Raw genomic sequence first — 27,043 nt, forward strand, 5'->3', positions numbered from 1 at the left:
GGAGGGACCTCGATGGCAGCACAGACTGGTGAGAAGGTGATTGAGTGCGCAGGTGGGGGATGATGAAGGACCCGTGAGATGAATGGTAATCCACAACGACCGAACAGGAACAAGACACAAGGAGTAGCTGAGCAGATGGGACACAGACATGAATCACGGAGGACCTCAAACAACGATGAAACAACCCACATGAAACAATCAACATGACGTAACATGAGACGAGCAGGAAACGGTGCATTCATGAACTGTGACACAATTTTACTCTCATAATTTTTAATTTATTTGCATAATATTAGGACTTTAATTTCACAACGCTATGATTTTATTCTCATGATTTTGATTTTATAATATTAGGACTTTAATCTCATATTGCTATGACTTTATTCTTAAAATGTTGACCTTATCATAAAAATATTACGACTTTAATCTCTTAATTTTGACTTTTTTCTAAAAAATTAAACATTTATTTTGCTAATTTTGATTCAATTTTAAAAATATTACTCAATCTCACAATGCTACAATTTTATTCTCATTATTTTGATTTTATTCTTATTAATGAATGAATGAATTTAATTAAATGATGTTTTGACTTTATTCTCAAAATGTTAGATTTTTTTTATATATATATTATATTATTACTTGATTCTCCTAATTTTGATTTATTTTCACAATTTTACGTCTTTAATCTCATAAAGCCAAAATTTTAATGATTTTGACTATAATAATAGGACTTTAATCTCATATTGCTATGACTTTATTCTCAAAATTTTAACCTTGTGTTGCTACAGATTAATTCTCAAAATACTCATTCATAATCTCATGATGCTTTGATCTCATTGATACTTTTTTTTTCTTGACTGTATTCTTCAAATATTAAGACTTTAATCTCGTAATCTTAATGTTGTATGCACAAGTGTTTTTTTTTTGAGCCGACTGTTGGTCTCCAGTAAATCATATCTTTTGCAACCATTATTATTATTTTTATTTTTGTCTTTAATAAGGGGAGAGAGGGCAGACGTGATGTCTGCAATCTTCTGAGGAACGCGTGGATCAGGAGGGAGGGGACTTAAATTCTGCGGTTATCTGGCGATGAGGGGAAGTCATTTTTAGATTATGGTCGCAGAGAAATCATCGGGGTCTTTCTTGCGACGTGACCGAGGTCAGATCCTGCCAATTAGCTTTCTATTTTTCTTTGTCTTTGAAGAGCTTTTTTGGGCTGTGACCCTCAGGCTCAAGCGTTGATAAAGCGTCTCATGAGCTTGTGTTCATCCAGAAGTCATTAAAGGTGCTCAGGGCTAAATGTGACACTAATTGCTGCTGATACAGTGATCTGATCAACATCAGGTTTCTGATGGTCAAGAGGTAGCCGAAGATGTTTTACGCACCTGGCATTAAACAGGTAATATGATAATAAGGTGACCTTAATCAGAAGGGTTATAGTTGCTTAATTAAAGCTTTTCAAGTTGTCAGAAAGATCTTATTTATGAGTTGAGTGCACTTAACTATTACAATAAATGTCGTAATCACCAGTGATTTACTTTTTTTCTATTTAAAGCTTTTCACCTTTTTCTTCTTTTATTAAGGCATGTTATTTTTATTTTTTCCTCTTTGTTGTTGCTGGGTTTTGCCTATTAATATTATTTGATTTTTGAAATTGTTATTTTTTTATTAATTGTATTGAATTTAATTATTTATTCTTTGGAGAATAAAAAGTTAAAAAGAACATCATTTATTCAAAATAGAAATATTTTCTAACAATGTAAGTCTCTACTATCTCTTATTACAGTCAATTGAACACATTCTTGCTGAATAAAAGAAATAAAGAAAAATAGGTACTAACTCCAAACTTTGATCAGTAGTGTATACTGTTACAAAAGATTTCTGTTTTAAATAAATGCTTTTCTTTTAAAATATTTATATTAATAAATATTAATTAATTCCTGAAAAAGACTAGTAATGATGCTGAAAATTCAGCTTTAATCACAGGAACACATTCATATTTTAAAGTATATTAAAACAGAAACTCTTATTTTAAATTGCAATAAAATTTCACAATTTTACCGTTTTCTCTCTTTATTTTTAAATAAAGAAAATGCAGCCTTTAATGAGCAGAAAAGGCTTCTTTAAAAAAACAATGTTTTGAATTGTTATATATTATATGAATTGGGTTGTGTCAAAATGCATCTGTTTTGTTTCAGCCAAAATCATTAAATGTAATTCATAATTATGACGTTTGGAACTCGACTAAATCAGTAGCATCACAGGAGGCCACATTAAATCATTCTCTCATATTTTCAACAATAATAAATGTTTATTTTTGTATTTAAGCAACAAAAGGTGACGACAGCATGTTTGCATGACGAGTTTCCTGCTAGATCTCAGAGAAACACAGTTTGTTTTTCCTCTGAAGGAGTGATTTCTACACGCTGTTCCTGATAGAAATGAAGATAATGCTTTACCCGTATTAGAAATGCCCCTTTTCTGTCATGCCTGGCACCAAACTTATCTATTGCAGAGCCTTTCGACTGTCATTCATGCAAACACACAGTGTGTTTTCAGTGTTTGGCTCACTGACAGCCCAATTATTTGTTTCCTTTTGGCTCCGAGTGCTGTTTCACACACTGGCACGATTCAGCAGACTGATCCGGGTACAGAGATGGACCATACATAATGCAGCTCTGTTACTGTTCCAACAGGCTTTGAGTGTTTCATTCTTCACCATCAGAGATGAAGAGGTTACAGACTGCACGCTGAACTCATCCGTGTCTCTGCCTTTACTTGACCTTCATTGATGCTGTAGTTATTACTGTATGTATATATATATTCATACATACATATATGACCCTGGAGCACAGAAGCAGTCTTAAGTCTCTGGGGTATATTTGTAGCAATAGACAACAAACAATACATTGTATGGGTTAAAATTATTGATTTTTCTTATATGCCAAAAATCATTAGGATATTATTTCCATGAAGATATTTTGTAAATATATCAAAACACAAAAAAAAAAAAAAAAAAAAAAAAAAAAAAAAATATATATATATATATATATATATATATATATATCAATTGAGATATTAATATATGTTTTATTAATATTTTTAATTTTAGTTAAAATTTTATTACTATTCTTGTGTTTATTTATTTTTGGTTTCATTAATCTTTTTTTTTTTTTTTAAATATGCCAATATAGATTATTTGTCTTTCTTTTTTTTAAGTTTAATTATTAGTTGTTTTAGTACATCAAGTTGAACTATAGGAAAATTAGAAATGTTACTTTGGCAAATAACTAAAATAAAATTAGATTTTAATTTATTTTATCTTATTTCAGTTCCAATATATTTTATTTCCGGTACCAAATTTTTTTTCCTGCTTTTTCTGTAACTATAATATCCCCAGTTTATAATATATATACTATAAATATTATAATATATTTTAAATCTATTATTCTAGTTTAGCAGGAGTGGTTTTCAGTGTGTTTATATCCAGTAAAGTGACTGTTCTGTCAAATTAACCTCCAAAGAAATGTCTTGTGGAGGGAGTCTCCAATCTCGTCCTTGATAACATTATCTCACTTCCTGCTTAGCGTGAGAAGACGACAAAACCTCCTTTACGTCGAGCAGTCCCTGCTCTCTTTCACCTGCTCGGCTTCGTAAAGAGCGGCTGTGTTCTGGGCCAAGACTCATGATGGGATTTAGTTTTCATTTTTAGGTTGAACACCGTTTCTCTGCATGTAGATCTGGAGCGACAGATCAGAAGGTCTTTGATGTTAATAGCCTCCAACAGTAAAGTCTTCCGTCCTGTCATTATTGACCTGATGTTTATACAAGAGCTGGACACAAACGCAGAGGTCAGTTTAACATCATCTGACTGAGACTGTTTTAATGAATTTGAAACTTACTATAATAATGCATTTGGTGCTTCTCATAAAAGCATTGTTTTTTTTGGAGAGCGAGGAAAAATACTAATATTGGCCAAGGGTGTAGATTTTAGGAGAGATGCTATGACATGACCCTATCAATATCCAGCCACTAAATTGCACCTAGCTATAATTTTGATCAGACAATTAAATATATGTGTATGTAACCGATGTTGTTGTCATTTAGGCAGCGTCAAGTTACAGTAAATGCATTAGAAAACTTTTTTTTTTGTTATTAAACAGTGCAAAACATCAAACATTAAGGCAGTACAGTTATATAAACAGAACAAAAAGAAAAAAGAAAGCGCACACACATGCAGATTGCTTAAGAAAATTAAATGAAAAGTGTAGTAACCATGTTTCTTTTTTTTGTATAACCATAGTTTTACTATAAATTCCATGGTTAAACTATGTTAAGTGTACAAAAACCATGGTTAATCTACTTTTTTTACATTTAAATTTTGTTTTTTTGGAAATAAAACCATGTTTGCTTTTCGTAACGGATGTGTTGCCGGGTTGACAACAACAATGAAAAATAAAAATACATAAATAATAATATGCACCTTAAGAGGACGCATAGGATGAATACAGAGATGCAGTTTTCACTGCTTTAGGAATAACAGGTCAATAAAGAAGAGATTTGTGTGTATGTATGTGAAATTTAATCTCTATTTTCCTATATTATTTTTCTAGTAGTCAAACAATCGAAAGACAACATCTTTAAAACAGCAAGAAAAGTAACTCAAAAAAAAAAAATCTGGTCAAAGTGAATGAATGTTCCTCCGAAAACAGCAATTCTTGTGAGGTATACAATGAGCTGGCTTTTTGAAGTTGATCGAAACTGAATAAGTGTTGTAAGATAATCAACTGAAAGCTTTGAGATCTATCACATCACATGACTGAAGCCTGATAATGGAGAGAGTGTCCTTGTTTTATATTCAGGCCTTCAGGGGTATGTTGAGGCCGTGTCCTTCCCTCACTTCATCAAACATCACACACTCATCAACGCTCCCTCGTCTGGTCTTCATCACAGAAAATAAGACATGCTACCGTATCCTAAAATCAGCATTAGGCATCCATCTGAATATAACCACGGCCTCCTTGATGTTGTCTTGCCAAAACAGACAGACTGTATTCTCCAGAGCACTTTCACCAGATTTATCAGATCACTCCGTCTTTTGCTGCAGTTTTTAGAAAGCAGTGAGGGCCGGCTGCTTGGCACGTCTCTCTGTTATTGAGATATTTTTAAACACACTGATCAAGGTTGATTACTCAGACTTCAAGGGTTTGAGTGTGTTTTTGGTTAAATGGCTGAAGCAAGGTTTGCGGTGAACACAAGCTCGTATTTAAGCTTACAAATCCATAAAGGTTGATTTAATTTGTGAACATTTTTGTGATGGAAAAAAACATGTAAGAATGGGAAATGTACACAAAATCATTCATTTCAACAAATGTACTGTCAGTATAGACACTGTAGCCATTGTATTCGGCATGTTTTCTTACTCAGGGTTTCTGCAGATCTTAAAATCTTAAATCAGAGAAAGGCGTTATGGCATTCTATGCACTGAACAAATATCTTCGAATCCTTAAATCAAGTTAGATTTACATTTAAGACAAATTGAACATGAAGTCTTGTTTTCTGAGAAATGAAATGAGTTTAAAACAAGGACAGATATTACCTGTATTAACTTGTTTTCTCTTTGAATTAAGTTTGTGTTTAAACCATGAACTCACATTTTGATCAGTTTCGCATTAAACAAGACTTATGATCTCCTGTTGTATTTTTCTTTTCAAGTAAATGCATCTAGATTTTAAATCTTTGGACGTTTGCACATTAAAACGAGACAAAAATAGAGAAGGAGATCACTTTTTTCACAGTGTAGACAAAAGATACAGTCAAAATTATTTATTTTTGTAACATTAATATTAATTACAAATTACTGTGAAGTGTTGCTACAGTATTTCAAGACATTCACATTGACTTCCACAATATAGGGAGGGAAAACAATGCAATTCAACTGTTTGGTTACTGCTTGGCTATTCTTTAAAATATGTTCTTCTGTGTTTAACCAAGAGTGCAACATAAGGGTGACAAAATTATTTGGTCTCAGAAAGATCATAAAAAGGCTTAAATTTACCTTCATAAACCCTGTTATTTATGCCCTCAGCTCTGAAACGTGTGGTGTAAAGAAAGTTCAGTTTCCCATTCATAATTGCAATTTTTGGGGTGGTGTTCATGTGCATTCAACTCGTCAATGTTGAATGCACAAACGAAAACTAAATAAAATGGATGGAATTGATGAATGAAAAAGAAAATCTAATAAAAAAACATACAGTTTGCATAGTTGATGGCTGTAATATTCTCTCAGTCTTTACTGTATTATTCTCTCTAGGCATCTTTCCTCTGAGAGCTCGAGATTTTGCCTGAAGTTGTACAATACTGAAGCATAGTGGCTAATTCAAGTAATTGCACAAGCAGGAGAGATCATTGAAGTATACAAATATTACAGTATGATGAGTCAATATAACAACCGTGTTCAGGTCTGAAGCCATGTTTTGATGTTTTGAAGGTTTTTTTTTTTGATGTTTTGAAGTTTTGAAGACAATTTTTTTTAGTGCTATTGATTTATACTATGCCATTTGTGTTATATTGCATATAGGCTAGTTGTGATAACTTTACTAATATCCTAAAATGTGAAAACCAGACGTAATAAATAAAATCAAACTCTTAACTGGTATTCTTTGACTTTCATGTGTCGGCAAGAGTCAGAGGTTAAAGTAGCCTATTATATATTTATACCTCATAATCATGTTCACACCGCGTGTTAGTGTCTCCTGGGAAATATCACATATTCTTACACATCAAAAAACCTGCTTCAGTGGTTCACATTGGGCCTTAAAGTCATGAGATCAGATGTTAATTAGATTTAGCTGCTTCAGTAAGAGACTTTGATTGTGACGCTCTGGGCAGTTTAGCTCAATTAAACCATTATGAGACAAACACACAGGCCTCGAATGAGACTTTCCACTGGCTATAGAGCACAACACAAAGAGCGGCTCTGTTCTCACTGCTGCTTCCTGGGCCTGAACGAGACTAAAGACAGAAAGACACACAGCAGGAAAGCAGGGCTTGGATCAGATGTCTGATTATTCCAGTTCATAATTCATTCAACAGAATGAAAACCTCTCAGTTTAACATTCATGTAAATAAATAATATACCAGACAGTTCAACCCAGACTCCTGTTTAACACAACCTGACCTGCTAAAATCTGATCTGAAGCTTCAAATATACAGATAACCAATATAATAACTCAGATCACAGGCAATGTTCTCAGAACGTTCTGGCAACGTTCTCCCGGTAACATTAATAGAACGTTCGTTCAGAGTTACATTAACTCTACAGAAACATTGTTTATGGAACACTTCTTTGAAACATTGTAGTCGGATCTTCATCTAAGTAACATTCTCAAATGGAACGTTCCCTTAATGTTGTATTTAACAATTACATAACCAAGAGAAAACTTTTTTTTTATGGACGTTTTGAACATTCAGGAATAATGTTTTAGCAAAACGTTCTTAAAAATTATTTTAGTTTATGGATTTTATGGGAATGTCTTTTGACTTATTTTTTTACTTCTGTAGAAAGTGTATGGGAAAATAAAATAATATTGTATTACTTTATTGTACTTTTGAACATATAGTAAAGATTTTACATTTATTGTTTTGTTAAATCTAAAATAATATTCCAGTGTATCCTGCATGTTTATGAATGTCACTGATAAAATATTTAGTATCTGTGTTTATTAAGTGTATCTTCTTTTTTTCTTTTTTTTTCTCGTTGTCTTTGATCAGCTGGTGTTTTGGTCATTTTTAGTAGATATAGGAAGTCAGTTCTCCTCAAGTTCACACAGCTGTCCTAGCAAAGGCACCATTTCAGATGTCACTTTCAACACTATTTATAGCGAAATCAAATCTGAAAAACGTCTGTTTTGTGAAATGTTTTGTTTTGCATGTGCATCTTTCTTTCTTTACAATAAATGCCACTTGGTTTGGTATTTTGTCATGGTTTTCAGACATTTTAGAGCTCATAAGTCACATGAGCCCGTGCAGTATGAAGTGCATGGGAGTTTTGCTGTGGTGTGAACCAGTGAAGAATCGAGGAGTCAAATTCCAGCAGACGTCACAGAAACACACCGCGTAACGGGACAAAGTGCGGCTGCAATCCGGCTCTCGTCTGCTTCCTGACAGCAATGTGCTGCTGTGGCTTCATTTTCCAAGTGGACTTAATAAAATAACAAAACAAAGAACTTTGAAACATTCGCTATGGATTAAACAGAGGAACACAAGCGCGAGCTTTCTTCAGGTTTCCCTGTGGCAGGAAACTCGCCATTTGCGTCGCAGAGTTGGATATTTAATGGATCTATTTCATCCAAGCGTCGATTAAGATTACATATCTGAAAACCCCGGACTTTAAGTGGAAAGTGTACAAAAAAACTATTATTTTTCTGAAAGAAAGCGAACGCGCTCGGTTCACGCGTAAAGCGCACGCGCAGCCCATCTGAGAATGACGCGCGCGTCGTTTGGAGTTTAACTGACCGCAACTAGTTCCGTGGATTTACCGGTTTTAACCCGTCATGATGTTCGCAGGAATGATCATGGTGGAAACCAGCTCAAAAACACCCAAAACTAACTCTGACTCCGCGTGTCACCGCTGCGCTGTGAGGACAGGTAACACAAAATACCATGGTATTCCTTCATGTATCTTCTCACTGCATGCATGAAACAACAGCTTGGCACTGGGTTCGTGATATAGTGCTGTAATAAACTGAAACAACGAATTATCAAGATACCATGGTAGTACTGTATTTTATTAGACATGATATGCTGGAAGAAGTACTATGTTTATGGACATGTGATATCATGGTAAAGTAGCTTGTGATTACCATGGTGTTGGTAGTCACTGCATGAAAATAGTTTGACTTTTACAAGTTTTACAAGAAAATTTCAGTCTTTTTGCCTTAAAATAATGTGTTTCTGTGCAATCATGTGTGAAATTCACGAGCAATTTCAGTGGTTCCAAAGCCTTTTATTTGGTATATTTGATAAAAAGTAATTTAATTTCATGCTGGTACCAGATGAACCGTAATAAATTGAGACACTTACAAAAAAAAAATATAGGCCTACTAAAGGTACCATGATATTACTATGTTTTACTGGCCATGATATGATGGCTGAGCATGGGATTCTTTACAATAGCATGTGGATACCATGGTAAATGATAGTTATTCAGCACAATGGTGTATATCAATGTCCTATGATGATGTTACCTTGTTTTTGACCATGGCAATTAATTTAGTACCATGGTAATATATATACAGTATTTCAAAATACCATCTGATATCATCACTTTGCCACTTCAGCACTTCGTACTGTGTCTAATGGGATGTTTTCTGAACTTTAAGCCTCATGTTTTGATTTCTAATGTGCAATATGATATTTGGGAACGCATTTCTTTCGCTACAATCTCTTCCCACATCAAAGCTCAGCAAACAGTGTCAGAATACACGAGGATGGTTTAGCGGTTGGATTTATTTTTAGCCATCCATCAGAAGGTTAGATAAGTCTTCACTGAGTTTAACGAACCTTTCCAATCATAACAGCCCTTTGCATTCAGATTCAGATCTGGCTTTCAGACATAATATTGTTGGTACCCAAAGCCAGGCGGCTCTGGAGAAACGTGAAACTCATGTAAAACACACTCGATTTGGAGAGCAACTTGAGCAAACATTGAGAATGAGTCTAAAAATCCTGCCTTTTCACAATCTGTGTGTATTAAAATACTTACACGGCCGCTTTGCGAGTGTTTATTAGCTGTTGGCATGCTGCTAATTGGCATGACAGAGATTAGAGTCAGTAGAAGCTTCTTAGATAGATGCATATGTGTTGTCAATCTGTTTTCACATCCATAATTCAGGTATTTAGGCCAGTTTGAGCATCTCTATCAGTTTTTGCAATGACAAAATGTGTCATTATTTATTTACTCACCCTCTCTTCGCTCCGACCTTGTTATGTCTTGTTTTCTTCTGAAACACAAAATGAGATATTTTAGACCCTTTTCCATATTACTAAAGCGAAATGGGTCTAATTCTTGCTGAAAATGCCGCTTGACATCATTCATGTTTGGAACATTTAGGACAGAATTGTCGTTTTTGGGAGAACTTTTCCTGTAACTGTTATTTCGATTCAGTTTCTGTTAAAGTTTCATAGTTCGTGTTCTCTTTTATCATCAGATTTGTTGATGTTGTTCAAAGCTGTTTATGTTCAAATAATTTGCTCTCTTCACGTGGTTTATTGTGTGTGTATGTGATTTTCAGCTGGTTTGTGTCTCGAACAGGAAGTGCGTCGAGACGTTTGCCAGAACTTCAGCAGAAGTGCAGCTGCTAAATTTAAACACAGTACGGAGGTTTTCTTTTGTTTGTCAAATTCCCCTGTGCACAGGTCCCTAACTTATCAAAGTAGACCAGAAAGTGATCCTGTTCTCTGAGAAGCTGATGATTCATTAGTAGAGTTAAATATAGTTATATATATATAGTTATAGTTGAAATTACTTGTCTAATGAGCTGAATATACTCATGCATATACAAAAAAGAATCAAGTTAGATGGTTGCAAAATCAAAGTGCACTGCATACTATAATTAAAACATAAGCATCTCGTTGCACAGCATCTGAAATGTTGTTATGGTCGTTCTTAAATGCCTGAATAAAGTCTGTTGTCAAAGTACTAACATCTTAGCAGCATCATGACCACATTTATTGTGTTACATCTTCTGTAATACAATTGAATATAATTGAAAATGATTATATTCAGTGGCTTCTCCTACTTTACTTAGTGATATTTAGTGCAGGAAGTGATGATTTAGTGAAATTTAAACGGTGCTTTATTTGCAAATGCTTTATGCGATTTTTCCAATTGTGTGCATGAGTTAAATTCGCAACTTTGGATGGAAACAGAGCTAGAGTTATTTTTGTATTGTAGTTTTAATCACTATTTTGAATTCTCTGTAATAATTTTTTTTTTCAGTTTGCCGCTTTGTTGATTTATAGTTTTATTTTATTTCAGTTTTATCTTCATCTTTCAGCTATTTCAGCAACATTTCTAATTTTAGCTTATTTTCAGTTAACACCGATGTTTTAGTTTTTAGTCGACAGTAAAAACAGCTGTCAACATGCTGTTTGTGGGCACACAGAGAGCTGAGCTTGGTCTCACTGTTATCTTGGCTGTGTTAAAAAGGAAAAGACGTGCTGAAAATGACCGTCAAACTCTCACTTCCTCAAACGCTGCCGTCACTGGACGAGTCACACTATACGTGCATGTGTAAGTGTGGTGAATCAGCTCAAATGGTGAAGTGTTTCTGAAACGGTTTGGCGTTTTCTCCTTATGCATTCCCTTTTCCTCTTCATGAACTCCTCGGCGTACCGTCGTGTGTGAGAAGCGCTTGCTAGTGAAGCAGAAGTGTGTTTGGAGAAGGCCTCTCTAATCGACTAAGGTAAACACACGTTTCTCTCAGGGCTGTCAGCTCACTGAAAAACAGTGGCTTTTTTTAAATGCATGTCAATGTTGATTGAAGCTCGTGAGGTGTTTTTGTTAGTCCTTAAACCGTTTAGCAGTAGTGTTTTGCTTATGAGTCAAACATCTATTTCTCTTGCACATAGCCTACTTGTTGTTGATGTGATCAAACCTATTTGTGCTGCAGACATAAATAATTTTTCAAGCCATGTGTGTTGTTGAGCACCATTTTCACCTGCTGGATCATGAAACGGGTGAAAAAGTCACATAGACGCACCTTCATTTTGCAAAACAGACACCGTTGTCAAAATTGAGCTGAATGACACTATCACTTTCTGTCAAGCTGCTTTACAGCTATTTTTTTTTTAACCATGATGAATTTTGCAACATTAAAGGGTCAGTTCACCCAAAAATTAGGCAGTGTTTTAGTATCTCCCGAGGCATGGTGCATATGACTTTCTTCTTTCAGACGAATCCAGTCGGAGTTATATAAAAATGTGTCTTTGATCTTTCAAGCTCTATCATTGTAGTCAGTGGGTGTTGCATTGCTTCAGTCCAAAAGAAGTTAAATAAAAAGCGCCCATCCATAAAAAAAAGTATCTCACATGGCTCCGAGGAGTGAACAAAGGCCTCCTTTAATGAATTGAAGCATTTTTGCAAGAAAAATACCCATGCATTTTACAACATTCCTCTTTATTAACGTGAAGCGGTTTTGAAACGATCTGCATTGTGTAAAGCGCTACAGAAATAAATGCAACTTGACTGGAATTGACCAGAATGTGGATTATTTTCCCTTGAGATGGTAAGAAATCATCTAGTAACTTGACATTCTGGTTCTTTTGCATAGACACTTCTATATAAACAAACCCGTATACTTCTCATCTTTTTAAAGAGGGTTTCATCTCTTCTTTTAGGGAATTGTGACAAGCATGTGTTTTTACAGTCTTGTGAGTGTTTCCTTCCCCTTTGAGGAGAAGGCAGACCTTTAGTCGGCTCAGTGGTGTGGTATCTCTGTTACTAGTCATCTGTTGAAGGTTGAGTGATCTAATACCGTGTCCGTGACAGATGGTGGATGATGGTGCATCTCAGGTGTTGTGTAATAAGAGTGCAGGTGTTCACAGAGATGGACTCGTGTCATGCAAAAATGATCTGCATTGCATGTTTGCATTCATGTTGCTGTTTTCTGTGTATTCTTCAAAATATCTTCCTTAACTTTCCACTGAAGGAAAAACAACAACAACAACATAGTGAGTGAGTAATTTTAGGTAAAGTACAGGGTTTTCCAAACTGGGGAACTACAAAGGAGTTGATGAAAAGCTAATGATTAATTTCATCATATAAATAAAAGTGAGTTGAAATGTGAACATGAAATCATAAAAATATTGTATAAATTGTTATAGAATTAATAACTAGTTTAAATCATAAATAAAGGTGACTTGAAATGTGACTCAAAGAAAGCGGATGGAGAGCTAGGATTTAATAAAATCACAAAAATGTCAACAATCTGTATTGTATAAAGTCTTATAGAAATAAATAAATACAAGCATCTGCATTGTACTGTATAATGCATGATATAAATAAATTAAATTAAATTCTATAAATATAAAAAACGATCAAAACACCAACTAAAAGCATATAAAAACAAACACATAAAAGTTAGGTTTTAAAAGGCAATTCATTATTAAGTAATATTATTGATTTAAATGCACTAATGCTATTGTCTTCTGTAGAGCTGCTTTATAGCTGACAGTGAATTTGTTTCTTAATGAGTTCTGAGACATTAACACTGAAATTTTCCTCTCTTTTTTTTTGCAATGTGAAGCTGCTTTGAAAATCTGTATTGTACTGTATAAATAAAAGTGACTTGAAATGTGACTTAAATATAAAATGGGAGAAAATAAAACTTACTAAAACCATTCATTCGTAATAGGATTTAAAATAAAAGTAATATTTAGTAGTATCTATTTACCTGCACTGATTTTAACTGATCTGGGCTGAATAATGTCACTGACTTTGCAACATCTACACTGAACTGAATTCAGTCAAAATTGAACTGAACTGAATCGACAAGTGACTGTAAATATGACACACACACACACAAAAGTCAACATCAGAGAACTATGAACATGCAAATGTGTAAATTATTGAAATTTTTAACCACATCTCAGGTGAGACTTAGTCAATATTTGGTAACACTTTATTTTAAAGGCCATTTCTTACTATTAGCATGCATATAAGCATATTGTCTGTTTAATAGTGCATGTTATGCTCATATTAATAGTTATTCTGCATGACCATATTCTAAACCACTTAATACGACGGCCCAATACCAAAACTTAACAACTACCTCACTAACTATTAATAAGCAGCAGATTAGTAGTAGGAAACTCTTAGTGAATGTGTGTTTTCTGATCTGACGTGTCTGGTAGCAAAGGTTTGTGAATCCTTACTCTACTCGACTGTTCAATTACGTCCTTTTGTTCAAGTCTTCCAGAGGATGTGTCTCTTCCTCTCTCTGGAAAACATTCTTCAGCTGTGACTTCATCTGCTCTTCATTAGCTCGGTGTAAATCATGGTGAAAGACCGCAATGCCAGGAGATACAAAGAGATTTGTTCGTTTTTTTGAAAGGAAAGCATATGCACACAGTGAAATCAGTGATGCAAGCTTCTGTTTGAAACATTTCCTTCTTTTTTGGACGTCAGGTTTTGTCTCACAGGCGTGTGAATGGACTCTCTGTTATTTCTCTCATGTGAGTTGGTTTGTGTGTTTATGTTCGAAATCTCTGCGAGAGAGACGTTGAACTGCAGCTGTTCTCTCTCTGCAGTCGCTGCAGTGAGGGATTGTGGGAAATGTCTTTAAAGAGCCAATCACAGCTGCAGACAAAGAGTCCTTTGGAGAGTATTTCCACTGATCCCTCCCTGTCACCCTGAGAACAACAGACCGATGTGTTTCGTCGACTATAGAGATGTCGAGGGGTTGGTTTTGTCTCTGCTGTTTTGAGTTCATAATTTTATGATGGCTTGTCATTTATGCATTCATTTGGGCTCATCTTAAAGTCAGTTTTACTTGCACAGAGGAAACGTTTTATTGCGCAGATATTGCTTTTTTAGTTTAGAGAGAAGATGGATCTCATCTCATAAAGCATCAAATTAGTTAAACTTGTTTAATTTACTATGAAACAACTGATTACAATATTGCAATTGCAAATTGCAATATTTAATTTTAATTAATTTAATATTTATATCTAATATGATTTCTTTTTAAGTGAAAAATCTATATATATATATATATATAGATTATATTGTTATCAGAAACAACTGAGAAGCAGGAGTTATTAGCAGAATACCTCAGTTAGCTCATAAAAATGCATTGAAGTAAATGTATTATAAATAAAGTTTTGCTAAATATTAAGAATTAAATGTTTAAATTAATTTTCCTAATTAAATTATTTTCAGAAACACTACAGGGTTCTTTTGCCAGATAAAATAATCCATTTCAAATATTGGAACACTGAAAAATGTAAAAAAAAGAAAAAAAAAAAGAATAAAACACAATTAAGTTTAAAATGTGCAAAAAAAGTGCATTTTAGTATTTGTAAAAAATAAATTGTGCAAAATGTAAAAAAAATTAAAAATACATTTTTAAATGTAAAAATTTTTTTACGTGTAAAATGTACAGAAAAAATGCAATATTTAATGATGACTGTGTTATTAAAATATTTAAATATATCTTATATTTGTTTTTTTTCTGTGCATTTCCTAAAGTGCCCATCAGTTTTCATTTCTCGACAGCTGTATTGCATTTGACACATCGATCACAGGGAGATTTCATAGCTGAAACACATGACGACAGCTGTCATGGATGCCATTGTGAGAGTTTCTCCTTTCACGGTTAATTATCAAGACTAAGAGGTTTAATCAGTAATCTGTTTTCAACAGGTGGTGCGAGTCCGACCGCTGGAGCGGGAAACCATCACAGACGGCCGGGATATCATCCGCTTAACCAGTCATGTGACTCCAAAACTCCTGTTTCTGGCTCGCCTACTACTGAGAACACTCGAAAGAACACTAGAAAGAGCGCTTCGGGTTTACCCAGCGAGCAATGGCTTAAGGATGTTTACAAGAGAGACGACAGCCAGGATTCTACCAAAACTCAGTGTTTGCGAGACGCAGAGGAAAACTCCTTGATGCCATCGTGCAACGTTTTTAATTCGAGCTTCAGTTTCATTCAGCAGTCGCTAGAAACTAGTGATCTATTAGATGCGAGCACCAACATATCTGTGTGTAAACGGTCTGAATGGGAGCGAGTGAAGACGTGTGATGCTTTTAAACCACACACTGCTTTAGGAAATCACTCGAGCCAATCAGAGAGCAGCAGTGTTTCAGCTAGCCAATCAGAACATGAGGTTTTCTCATTAAGCAATTCGCCTTGCTCGATTGGTCAGTCGGTGCGACAGAAAGGGCTGTTATTGGACCGAGAGCTGTGGCTGGTGGATCTGGACGTACCCTGGCCACACCGGGACAGACAGATTTCGTCCTCCATGGCGTCTTACGTGAAAGAAAGCATCCAGGACCCAGATTCGAGCTCTCTGGACACTGAAGTCACGTCCTCGCTCTCGATTGACTCGTCAGACTCGACCTCGGCCTCATCGGTCACGTCGGGTTACGACAGCACAACCCCGTCCGCACATCAGAGTCGGGACGGTCTGATAAAAAAGTACGAGGATGTTCTGCAAGACTGTCTGCAGAGCAATCGCACAAACACCAAGGTCAGTGCCACACAAAATACATTTCACAGGACATCTTGTGTTCGTTAGTGCTTGCCAAGCTCATAACATTGCAGAAAATGATTTGCGTACTTGTTTATTAAGCATTTTTTCCCCACTACAAAATGTGCATGTGTTTTTTGTTTTGTATTATACTGTATTTGATATATCAGGCTTTTATGGATCATATAGTGAGAATATGAAGGAGCAATTCTGCTTAATTTTATTCAGAGGCTCAAATTGAGCAAAAAAATATGAAATTTGGTGCAGGAGCTGAAACCTATATGGCCAAAAAGTAGGAAGAATTCTGATATCTTTGAATGTAAATCAATGAGATGTTTATAATAGTTCATAAAATTATATGAATGTCACTCTTCACTCTATATCTTCAGTAATATGTCTTCGTAAGATAATATATTAAAATGGATCAAAACATAAATTGCAGTGCAATCCAATGATGATTGAGAGATGAACAAGATCCCGATGATTAGATTTGAAATGCACCGATTTTTATAAAAAATGATTGATGGAGAATCAAGTAAACCTTCATCTGGAAATATTACTAATCTCAATATCAAAGTCAACCGAGGATTTTTATGTGAAGTGATGTTTTTTCTAATGTCTCACAATGTTTTCCCCTCTGTATAGATTAAGTCCATAATGACGAAGCTTCAGAGATTGAAGCACAAAGCGGTTCTGGAGGACGACTTTGACACAGGTCAGATGTTTTACACGCTCAGTGTTGCTTTGATCAGTATTTGATGAAGCAGGATGGTTTCTCTAGCAAAAAGGCTGTGTATATTAAGTGTAAATACTAAAACAGAATTGATTTCTTGTTCTAAAATAGATTAATTCTTCATCTTTTACATCATATCTCTGAATTTCAGCCCAGGTTTGTGTCCAAATGTGTCCAAAGCTGATGACAGAACACAAAGACGGTTTCATCACATTCATGTGATGCTAACACACCCAAACACTCCCAGAGGATTGATAGTGACTTTAAACTTAGCCAAAAACATGAACTTGTGATTGCTGACTTCATAGCATCAGTATTCCCTTTTTACATCCCACGTGTTAGTTTGATTGGCAGTAGTTCCTGCTTATTTTCAGCTATTACATCTGGAAATGTTGTCAGTCTAATTATATTATTTCAGTGTGCACTGAATTTATTCTGAGTAGGATCCCGTTTGAAATGAGTATCTTTGCATTAGGATTATTAGTGTTATCTGAAACCAAAACCATTTAAAAAATAATTAAACTACTACTTATTTCTTAAAATACAAAAAAAGACTAAATACATGAATAAATAAATTAAATAAATTAAATAAATAAAAATTAATGAACAGTATTTAGACTATTTCAAAAGAAACGGAATAGAAATGTAAAAAAAAAACTGAATTACTAAAAATTTGTCCATTTAAAGAAGATATTTCCGTTACTTGAAAAAAAAATGTAAAATGTAAAAAAAAAAAAAAAAACTTAACTAATAAACAATATACAGACATATTAAATAAATAAATAAATACAAATGAAAAAAAAATGAAATTACAAAAAAAATTAACTTTCAGTACATTGAGAAAATAAAGTTTTATGTAACTTTCAGTACATAAAAAAACTAAATACATAAAAATAAATATTAAATAAACCAAAAAATTATGAACATTATTTAGACTATTTCAAAACAAACGGAATATAAAGGAAAATAAATTGTTATAATATTCCTAGGAAATATTATATATTCTTATAAAAATCTTGCCAATTATTACTCCTATTATTACAATTCTTTTTCATTACATGTTACCCCAAAAACTAATTAATATGCAAATGATATACAGTGTATAAATACATTATAAGTACATAATAGGACAAAGTGTTTATGGACATTTTACACACGTTGCATTAAGTAAGATGGTATATCAAATCATTCTGTTTTATCTTTCATAACATAGTTATGAATCATTTTTATACAAAGTTTGGTATAAAAAATAAAAATGGATTGGGGATTTAAAAAGAAAAATCACTGTTTTTGCATTTTCATATCTATTTGTGTCTTTTTATATGTTGTCCTCAACAGACGACATAGAATAACATGAATAAAATATAATTTTTCAAAAATGTAATTTCCAATTTTTTTCTCATGCTCTGAACAATGGAAGTATTAAAATATTAAACTTCTGGTAGTCAGGCAGATATATGAATATCAACAATTTGATAGTTTATAATAATAATATATATATATTTTAAAATGTTTATATTTAATAATCAAGATTATTTTTTGCCAAATAAAAATAAAACCATGAAAAAAATGTTCCTTGAATTAAAATAAACATTAGCTTATTAGAAATAATATAATGTATAATAAGTGAAATGTATTATTATTTTCAGATTTTCAGTTCCTAAGGCAACATTTCCCATTTATCTAAATAAATAAATAAATATTAAATGAACCTAAATAAATAAAACATTTATAAACATTATTTAGACTATTTCAAAAAATAAATTAAAAATAGAAATAACAAACAACAACAGAATTACTAAAACTTTGAAAACAGAAACAGAAAATATCAAGATATTAGTAAATATTATTTTATTGATAACCCCCCCTCCCCATAAAATATTAAGAAAGACTTTTGTAGTATACATTTAAAAGACTGTTACACCTGTGTGTCCCATGCATCAAACAGTATCAGTGTAACTCCATGGATCTGTGTTTCAGTGCTGAACAGCGCCACCTGCTGGTCACGAGCACACTTATCATTCAGGACAGTGTGCTGTTCATGGAGTCCTGCAGCTCTGTGTCCTGGATTTATTTGACTGTGTAACTCCTTCATCCTTTGCTTCATTACTCACACTGAGTTCCTGAACTCAAAAGCTTCCCTCTCTATCTTCAGTGTGTGTCTGGAGAAACGTCTTTTAAACTTCTTCTCCATCAGATCAGATGATTGACCTACATTCGTCAGCTGGAAGTCTTTTTTCCCCCTTTTGAGCATGAAAAACCTTGTGACTGATCTCTCTCTCTGTGTCTGTCTGTGTGTGTGTGTGTGTGTGTGTGTGTGTTTTATACTGTCTCTCTTACACTCACAAACACACACTCAGACATTTCCAGAAGTGTTTTAAATGCAGATTAGAGTGCAAGTGCTTCAGATTTTTGTTGAAGAATGGGTTTTAATTGATGCATCAATGTATCTTTATATAAATGTGGCTGTTTTTGAGATCAAATAAGTTAACTGTATTAACACCAAGGTACTTCATGAATAGCTTTTAGTATTTCTGTCATGCTTTTTAATTTATTTGGACCTAAATTGAATTTAAGCATGTGTGTATATGTGTGTCTTGACTTGTGGTTTCAGGCCATGAAAGAAAGTCTGTAAGTTTATATTGTGTTTGTGTTTAGCCGAGCGTTTTGGTAAGAAGCTAGAGGAGCTGAGGAGAGAGCGAGCGATGCTGAAGCCTGGTTTACCGTCCAGACGTCCGGAGCTCGCTGGATTTCTGGAGCGTCTCAGGACGGCCGTCCACAGCGTCATCCACAGGACACACACACACTGCAGGTCTCAACACATTCAAACCCCACTCAGATATTGAGAAATATTATTTCAGTTTCAAATAAGTGTTTTCTATGTGAATATGTTATAAACTGTCATTTATTTCTGTGATGTGCAGCTGTATTTCCAGCATCATTCCTCCAGTCTTCAGTGTCTTCAGAAATCATTCTGATATGCAGATTTGTGCTCAAGAAACATTTCTGATTATTATCAGTGCTCAAAACAAAAAACTATTTTTGTGGAAACAGTGATATATTTTATTTTCCAATAAAAGGTTCAAAAGAACAGCATTTATTTGAAATAGAATCTTTTGCAACATTATTAATATCTTCACTGTCACTTTTGATCAATTTTAATGCATCCTTACTGAATCAAAGTATTGATTTGTTTTGGTCATTTTCAATTGATTATTTAATATTCTATTAATTAATTTTTTTGGTTTGTTAAATATGTCTTTTGTTTTTTATTAAGTTGAAGCTTTTAGTTATTAGTGCATCTAGAGCTTTTTCTATATCATTTTTCTATTGTATTTTATTTCAGTTAATGTTGATTTAACGTTTTGGTTTCATTTCAGATAATGTTGATTTTTATTTTAATTATTTTTTTTTTTTTCAGGGTTTTGGTTTAGTTTTAGTTAACAGTGATAATCCTGGTTATAAACACATTTTTAATTCAAATAAATTAATTTATTATAATCATTGAGACACTCAATATATCTAATATTACTAATATAATACTTATATTTTATTAAATAACTCTTTGCTTTTGTTTAGTTCTCGGTTTAATTTCAGGTGATATTTTAGTAGTTTTTATGTGCTGTTGTATTTTTAAAAACAAAAAATTCTGTATTTGCTTCCTTTTTTATTCAGTTTCAGCATTATTCATTTTAGTATTTCAACTTCAGCTCATTTTATTTCATTTAGTTACCAAGGAAACATTTCTAATCTTTTACATTTAATATTCGTATCTAATACAGTATGTGTGTGTTTTATTCCAGCTTTATTTCAATTACTGAAAATGATTATTAATAGTTTTCGTTTACGGAAATTTTATATTAGTATAACTGACTATTAAATATATCTATCTAGTTTTTTTATTAATTTTTACTTTAGGTTTAGTTGTAGTTATTTTAGTACATCAGCTTAAACTAAATGAAAGTTAGAAATGTTGCCTTGGAAACTGAAATAAAATAAGTTATTATTTCGGTTAACAGTTTAACAGCTTTTTAAATGGTTTAAGTCATATTTAAGTACTGTATGAGAACCCTGGTGCTCAATAATAACACATTTCTAGTCATGATTTGCAGTGGCTTATTATAAATCTTTTTTTTTTTTTTTACAGGCAAAATGGTGAATTGAGTGACGATCAGGGATCAGGCAGCTCTCAACCTCGAACACGAGAGACGCTTTTAGAGGAAAAACAGAGGATTCAGGTGAACTGAAATATATGATCATCACTGAAACATGAATAAAGACAGCAGAAACTTTATATTAGTTTGTCACTTGATGTTTAACATTTAGAATATTTGACTGCAGTACATAAGCAGCAATAAGCCTTTGTTGCATGAGTGTTTAACATGCACAGATAAAGATTTTCATCTAATCGTTATGGATCACTTATGAAACACTTTAAATTGCAGAAATAATGTCATCCTTGCAGAAACATTCAACTTTTGACTATCAGCATGAAATCTAGTTGCTCGTTCTGGTTTGAGACTAGGAATGTAATGATTAACAGCGAGCTGATTGAAAATTTATTCAAATATCTGATGATTCAAATTGGTTGAGATGCTAAACAAATTCATTAAGGGCCAGGAGTTTATATGAACACATGTCTGAGGGGAACTTAATGTCTTTGGAAAAGTTTGGAAAATTTTCATCTTGCCTCTGTATGAAGCATATTAAAGTTTATAAGTGCAGCGCTGCTTTGTTTACAGCGGTAACCAAGGAAACGCTTTAAGCTCCACCTGCTGCAGTGTTCACAAGTGCTTTGTTTACAGCGGTAACCAAGGAAACGCTTTAAGCTCTACCTGCTGCAGTGTTCACAAGTGCTTTGTTTACAGCGGTAACCAAGGAAACGCTTTAAGCTCCACCTGCTGCGGTGTTCACAAGTGCTTTGTTTACAGCGGTAACCAAGGAAATGCTTTAAGCTCCACCTGCTGCGGTGTTCACAAGTGCTTTGTTTACAGCGGTAACCAAGGAAACGCTTTAAGCGCCACCTGCTGCGGTGTTCACAAGTGCTTTGTTTAGAGCGGTGACCAAGGAAACGCTTTAAGGTCCTCCCGCAGCGGCGCTCATAAGTGCTTTGTTTACAGCGGTGACCAAGGAAACGCTTTAAGGTCCTCCCGCAGCAGCGCTCATAAGTGCTTTTTTTACAGCGGTGACCAAGGAAACGCTTTAAGCTCCACCTGTTGCGGTGTTCATAAGTGCTTTGTTTACAGTGGTAACCAAGGAAACGCTTTAAGCTCCACCTGTTGCGGTGTTCATAAGTGCTTTGTTTACAGTGGTAACCAAGGAAACGCTTTAAGCTCCACCTGCTGCGGTGTTCACAAGTGCTTTGTTTAGAGCGGTGACCAAGGAAATGCTTTAAGCTCCACCTGCTGCGGTGTTCACAAGTGCTTTGTTTACAGCGGTAACCAAGGAAACGCTTTAAGCTCCACCTGCTGCGGTGTTCAAAAGTGCTTTGTTTACAGTGGTAACCAAGGAAACGCTTTAAGCTCCACCTGCTGCGGTGTTCACAAGTGCTTTGTTTAGAGTGGTGACCAAGGAAACGCTTTAAGGTCCTCCCGCAGCAGCGCTCATAAGTGCTTTGTTTACAGCGGTGACCAAGGAAACGCTTTAAGGTCCTCCCGCAGCAGCGCTCATAAGTGCTTTGTTTACAGCGGTGACCAAGGAAACGCTTTAAGCTCCACCTGTTGCGGTGTTCATAAGTGCTTTGTTTACAGTGGTAACCAAGGAAACGCTTTAAGCTCCACCTGTTGCGGTGTTCATAAGTGCTTTGTTTACAGCGGTAACCAAGGAAACGGTTTAAGCTCCACCTGCTGCGGTGTTCACAAGTGCTTTGTTTACAGCGGTAACCAAGGAAACGATTTAAGCTCCACCTGCTGCGGTGTTCACAAGTGCTTTGTTTAGAGCGGTGACCAAGGAAACGCTTTAAGGTCCTCCCGCAGCAGCGCTCATAAGTGCTTTGTTTACAGCGGTGACCAAGGAAACGCTTTAAGGTCCTCCCGCAGCAGCGCTCATAAGTGCTTTGTTTACAGTGGTAACAAAGGAAACGCTTTAAGGTCCTCCCGCAGCAGCGCTCATAAGTGCTTTGTTTACAGTGGTAACAAAGGAAACGCTTTAAGGTCCTCCCACAGCGGCGCTCATAAGTGCTTTGTTCACAGCGGTGACCAAGGAAACGCTTTAAGCTCCACCTGTTGCGGTGTTCATAAGTGCTTTGTTTACAGCAGTGACCAAGGAAACGCTTTAAGGTCCTCCCGCAGCAGCGCTCATAAGTGCTTTGTTTACAGCGGTAACCAAGGAAACGCTTTAAGGTCCTCCCGCAGCAGCGCTCATAAGTGCTTTGTTTACAGCGGTAACCAAGGAAACGCTTTAAGGTCCTCCCGCAGCGGCGCTCATAAGTGCTTTGTTCACAGCGGTGACCAAGGAAACGCTTTAAGCTCCACCTGTTGCGGTGTTCATAAGTGCTTTGTTTACAGCAGTGACCAAGGAAACGCTTTAAGGTCCTCCCGCAGCAGCGCTCATAAGTGCTTTGTTTACAGCGGTAACCAAGGAAACGCTTTAAGGTCCTCCCGCAGCAGCGCTCATAAGTGCTTTGTTTACAGCGGTAACCAAGGAAACGCTTTAAGGTCCTCCCGCAGCGGCGCTCATAAGTGCTTTGTTCACAGCGGTGACCAAGGAAATGCTTAAAGCTCCACCTGTTGCGGTGTTCACAAGTGCTTTGTTTACAGTGATAACCAAGGAATCGCTTTAAGCTCCACCTGTTGCGGTGTTCACAAGTGCTTTGTTTACAGTGGTAACCAAGGAAACGCTTTAAGCTCCACCTGTTGCGGTGTTCATAAGTGCTTTGTTTACAGTGGTAACCAGGGAAACGCTTTAAGCGCCACCTGCTGCGTTGTTCACAAGTGCTTTGTTTACAGTGGTAACCAAGGAAACGCTTTAAGCGCCACCTGCTGGCAGAGAGTGAATCTGCGTCTCATTCAGCTTGTCTGCTGTTTCATGCATTAAAATTTTAATTTAGTTTTGTTATTTACATTTACATTTACAAATTTTGTTATTTTGCATACTCTTTTATCCAAAGCGAGTAACAAATGAGGACAATAGAAGCAATCAAAACCAACAAAAGAGCAATAATATGCAAGTGGTATATTAGTATATTATTATAGTGCTATATTTCAATTTCACAAAGAAACGTGCAGCAGTTTGTCCAAACAATAATAAAAGGACACATTAAATTTGTCTTGTATCTCATGAGTTGAGTGAATCGTGAATCGTCTCCTACTGGAGAGCATATGACCGATCTGATGTTGATTTGAGCTCAGTAATAGGTTGTTGTGCTTCTTCAGAAGGAGATGTGTGATGTTCAGCGGAGGCTGGAGGAGCTGCGAGAGCGGAGCAGAGCTGTGGAGGAGCAGCTGGAGCAGCTGGAGCTGGAGGAGCCCGTCCTCGGTGGCTGTGATCCGGCTCAGATGCGGCTGATGGCTCGAGTGCTGGAGGACATGATCGGCTCTGAACACCGGGGCCAGATCAGTGCGTCTCCACCCGCAGAGATCATCAGGTGAGGGCAAACTGAGCAGCAAAATGTGGATAAACGTGAGGTCTCATAACTCATTCACACACGTTCAAACCTGCTAATGGTCGCATGATGTGTTCTGAGGCAACGTGGATGAAAAAAGTGCAGAGGCTTGGGAGATAAAATCATGCAGGTTTAGAAAAAGTCAATATAATGATTCCTTTAACCTCCTAAAATCAATATAACTCGTAGATTATTGATCCTGTAAAACTGCAGTGATGACGTTGTGTTCAAAACCTTTCATTTAAAGCGATAAATGGTAACACTTTATTTTAAGGTGTACATGTACTTATTATTATAATAACAATTAATTATGCATCGTTACATGCAAGTAACCCTAACACTAACCATATAATAAGTATTTAGTCAAGTAATATTACTAATATTATTATTTGCACTGTAACAAGGACACAATTGTAACCACTAATAATGATGATTAATAATGATAATAACAAAGATTAAATAATTTGTTATTATTGTTGTTATTATTTTTAATTATTGTCATTGATGATAGCAAAACACTAACATTAAAAATAATAATAATAATCATTATTATTAAAGAATGATGATGATGATTATGATCAATAACAACAATAATGATAATGTAAAAATGTATTACTATAATGGTTGACTATTGATTGAATATTATTTTTATTATCATTAATGAAGATGATAATTATTATTTATATAAATGTTTATATTTATATATAATGTTGATGATCTTTGATTTACTGTTGATTTAGTAGTATTATTAATATTACTATTATTATAATTGATAATAATATTTTTAATTCCGTTTATAATTAATATATCTATGGATATTAAGTGTTATTTATTTAAATATAATTTATTATTATTATTAGCATTAATAATATATAAATACATTTCAATCTATATGCATGTAATAATATATTTAATATATGTATATTAATTACTAATTATTGTTATTATTATTATTGATGTACATTTTATAGTCGTCCGTATATAAGCTCTTTTCTAAATCTTCTCTTCAGTGGACTGAGTTTTTGGAGGCGTTTCAGAGAGACGTTGCTGGTTGCTGGTGGTCATTTCTAGCGGCGATGAATCTGAGCAGAGAAATATTAAACTCTAGATTGCATGACTGTGTTTGGTCTCTCACAGATTGATTTTGATGCATATGTAGATTTATTGGAGGTAAAGTGCAGATTGAGGTCATAGCATTGAGCGCAGCTAAACAAACCCCGCTGAGAGATTGATTTCTTTTCTCCTGCACTGAGAGTTTTGAGGAGAAGCTGCATTCTCCATGCAATCCTCTCTATTTTATTGTATTTTCACCTGGCCCTTCTGGAAATGAGACACTCTTTTCAGCACGGTTATGAATTTATATTGCTTTCAGGCTTCACAGAGTTAATGCTTTCAGATGCTGGTGTGGACGAATATCAGATTTCTGTCCAAAACCTGTGTGTAATGCTTAAGAAGAATTGCTCGAGGCTCTTGATGATGTATATTACCTGTATATTTAATCACAGCTGTTATTTAAATATCATTTGTATACTGTTAATATCTTCTGTTTTAGTTTTAGTAATTTTGTTGTGTTTTATATTTTTTCACGTCAATGAAATATATGTATTTTTTATTAATCAGTTTTAAAAAAGTAATAAAATAGTAAACTTTTTGAACTTGATTTTTCTTATTTAAATGTCAATATTTTAGTTAACATTTTATTTCAAGTAATGAAAATATTTTTTGTTAATATTTTTATATCTTCTGTTTTAGTAATTTTGTTGAATGTTTTCATCATTTTTAGTATTTTTTATTTTCTCATGTCTATGAAATATAAAAAAAATATTACTTAGTTTTAGTACTTAAACTTAATGTAAATAAAAATGAGAAACTAGCTGAAATAAAATATTAAAAGTTTTGAGTTTTAAACAAAATTTTTCTTATTTAAACAAACTTTTTAAATTTCAATATTTTAGTTAACATTTTATTTCAAGTAATGAAAATATTTCATTTCAATATTTTCTATTTTATGTTATTTCTTGTAATAATAACCCTGAATATATTGCATGAATATTGCATGATAACCTGCATTATTAGCAGTGTTTGCTAAGTCAAGCATCATTATTACTATTCCTCAAAGTTGGCATCATTTTTTAATGTACAATTTATGACTTTACTGTTCAAATCTCATTTCAGCATCACTGATATTTATAATTAACTTTTATTTCCAGACTTCAGGAGCAAGAGCGAGCGCTGAGTTTATCTGTCAAAGAGGCAACGGCTAAAGTAAGTCCACATTTCAATCACATATTAATCATCTGTTCTTTCCCTAAGCATTTTACTTGTTTAGGATTCTCTAAAAACAACAACAAAAAAGACAAAAAAAAAAAAAACAATTGTGGCTGAATTTTAAAGTATTTAAAGTCATATTTTATTTTATTTGTTTTATTTTGTTTTGTATTATTTTAAGA

General features: G+C 34.3%; 1 protein-coding gene across 4 annotated transcripts in view; it reads left to right on the forward strand.

Annotated features, from left to right (window-relative positions):
* The first annotated feature begins 8,076 nt into the window (after nucleotides 1-8,076).
* Nucleotides 8,077-27,043, forward strand: part of LOC132110390 (disrupted in schizophrenia 1 protein-like) — a 50,088-nt gene continuing 31,121 nt past the window's right edge. For 3 of the 4 annotated variants that reach the window (XR_009424641.1, XR_009424642.1, XM_059516952.1), the window contains exons 1-7: nucleotides 8,077-8,649; nucleotides 15,428-16,257; nucleotides 16,903-16,972; nucleotides 19,649-19,802; nucleotides 21,138-21,228; nucleotides 24,364-24,575; nucleotides 26,804-26,858. Coding sequence is in view for 2 of the 4 variants with exons in the window: in XM_059516952.1 (XP_059372935.1) it covers nucleotides 8,556-8,649; nucleotides 15,428-16,257; nucleotides 16,903-16,972; nucleotides 19,649-19,802; nucleotides 21,138-21,228; nucleotides 24,364-24,575; nucleotides 26,804-26,858 (1,506 nt within the window). In the remaining 2 variants the exon portion in view is untranslated. Of the gene's footprint in view, nucleotides 8,650-11,310; nucleotides 11,469-15,427; nucleotides 16,258-16,902; nucleotides 16,973-19,648; nucleotides 19,803-21,137; nucleotides 21,229-24,363; nucleotides 24,576-26,803; nucleotides 26,859-27,043 lie in introns of those variants that run through there. The other variant, XM_059516954.1, reaches the window with a different exon arrangement.

This window comes from Carassius carassius, chromosome 30 (genome assembly GCF_963082965.1).
Source record: "Carassius carassius chromosome 30, fCarCar2.1, whole genome shotgun sequence".
Classification (NCBI taxonomy): domain Eukaryota; kingdom Metazoa; phylum Chordata; class Actinopteri; order Cypriniformes; family Cyprinidae; genus Carassius; species Carassius carassius.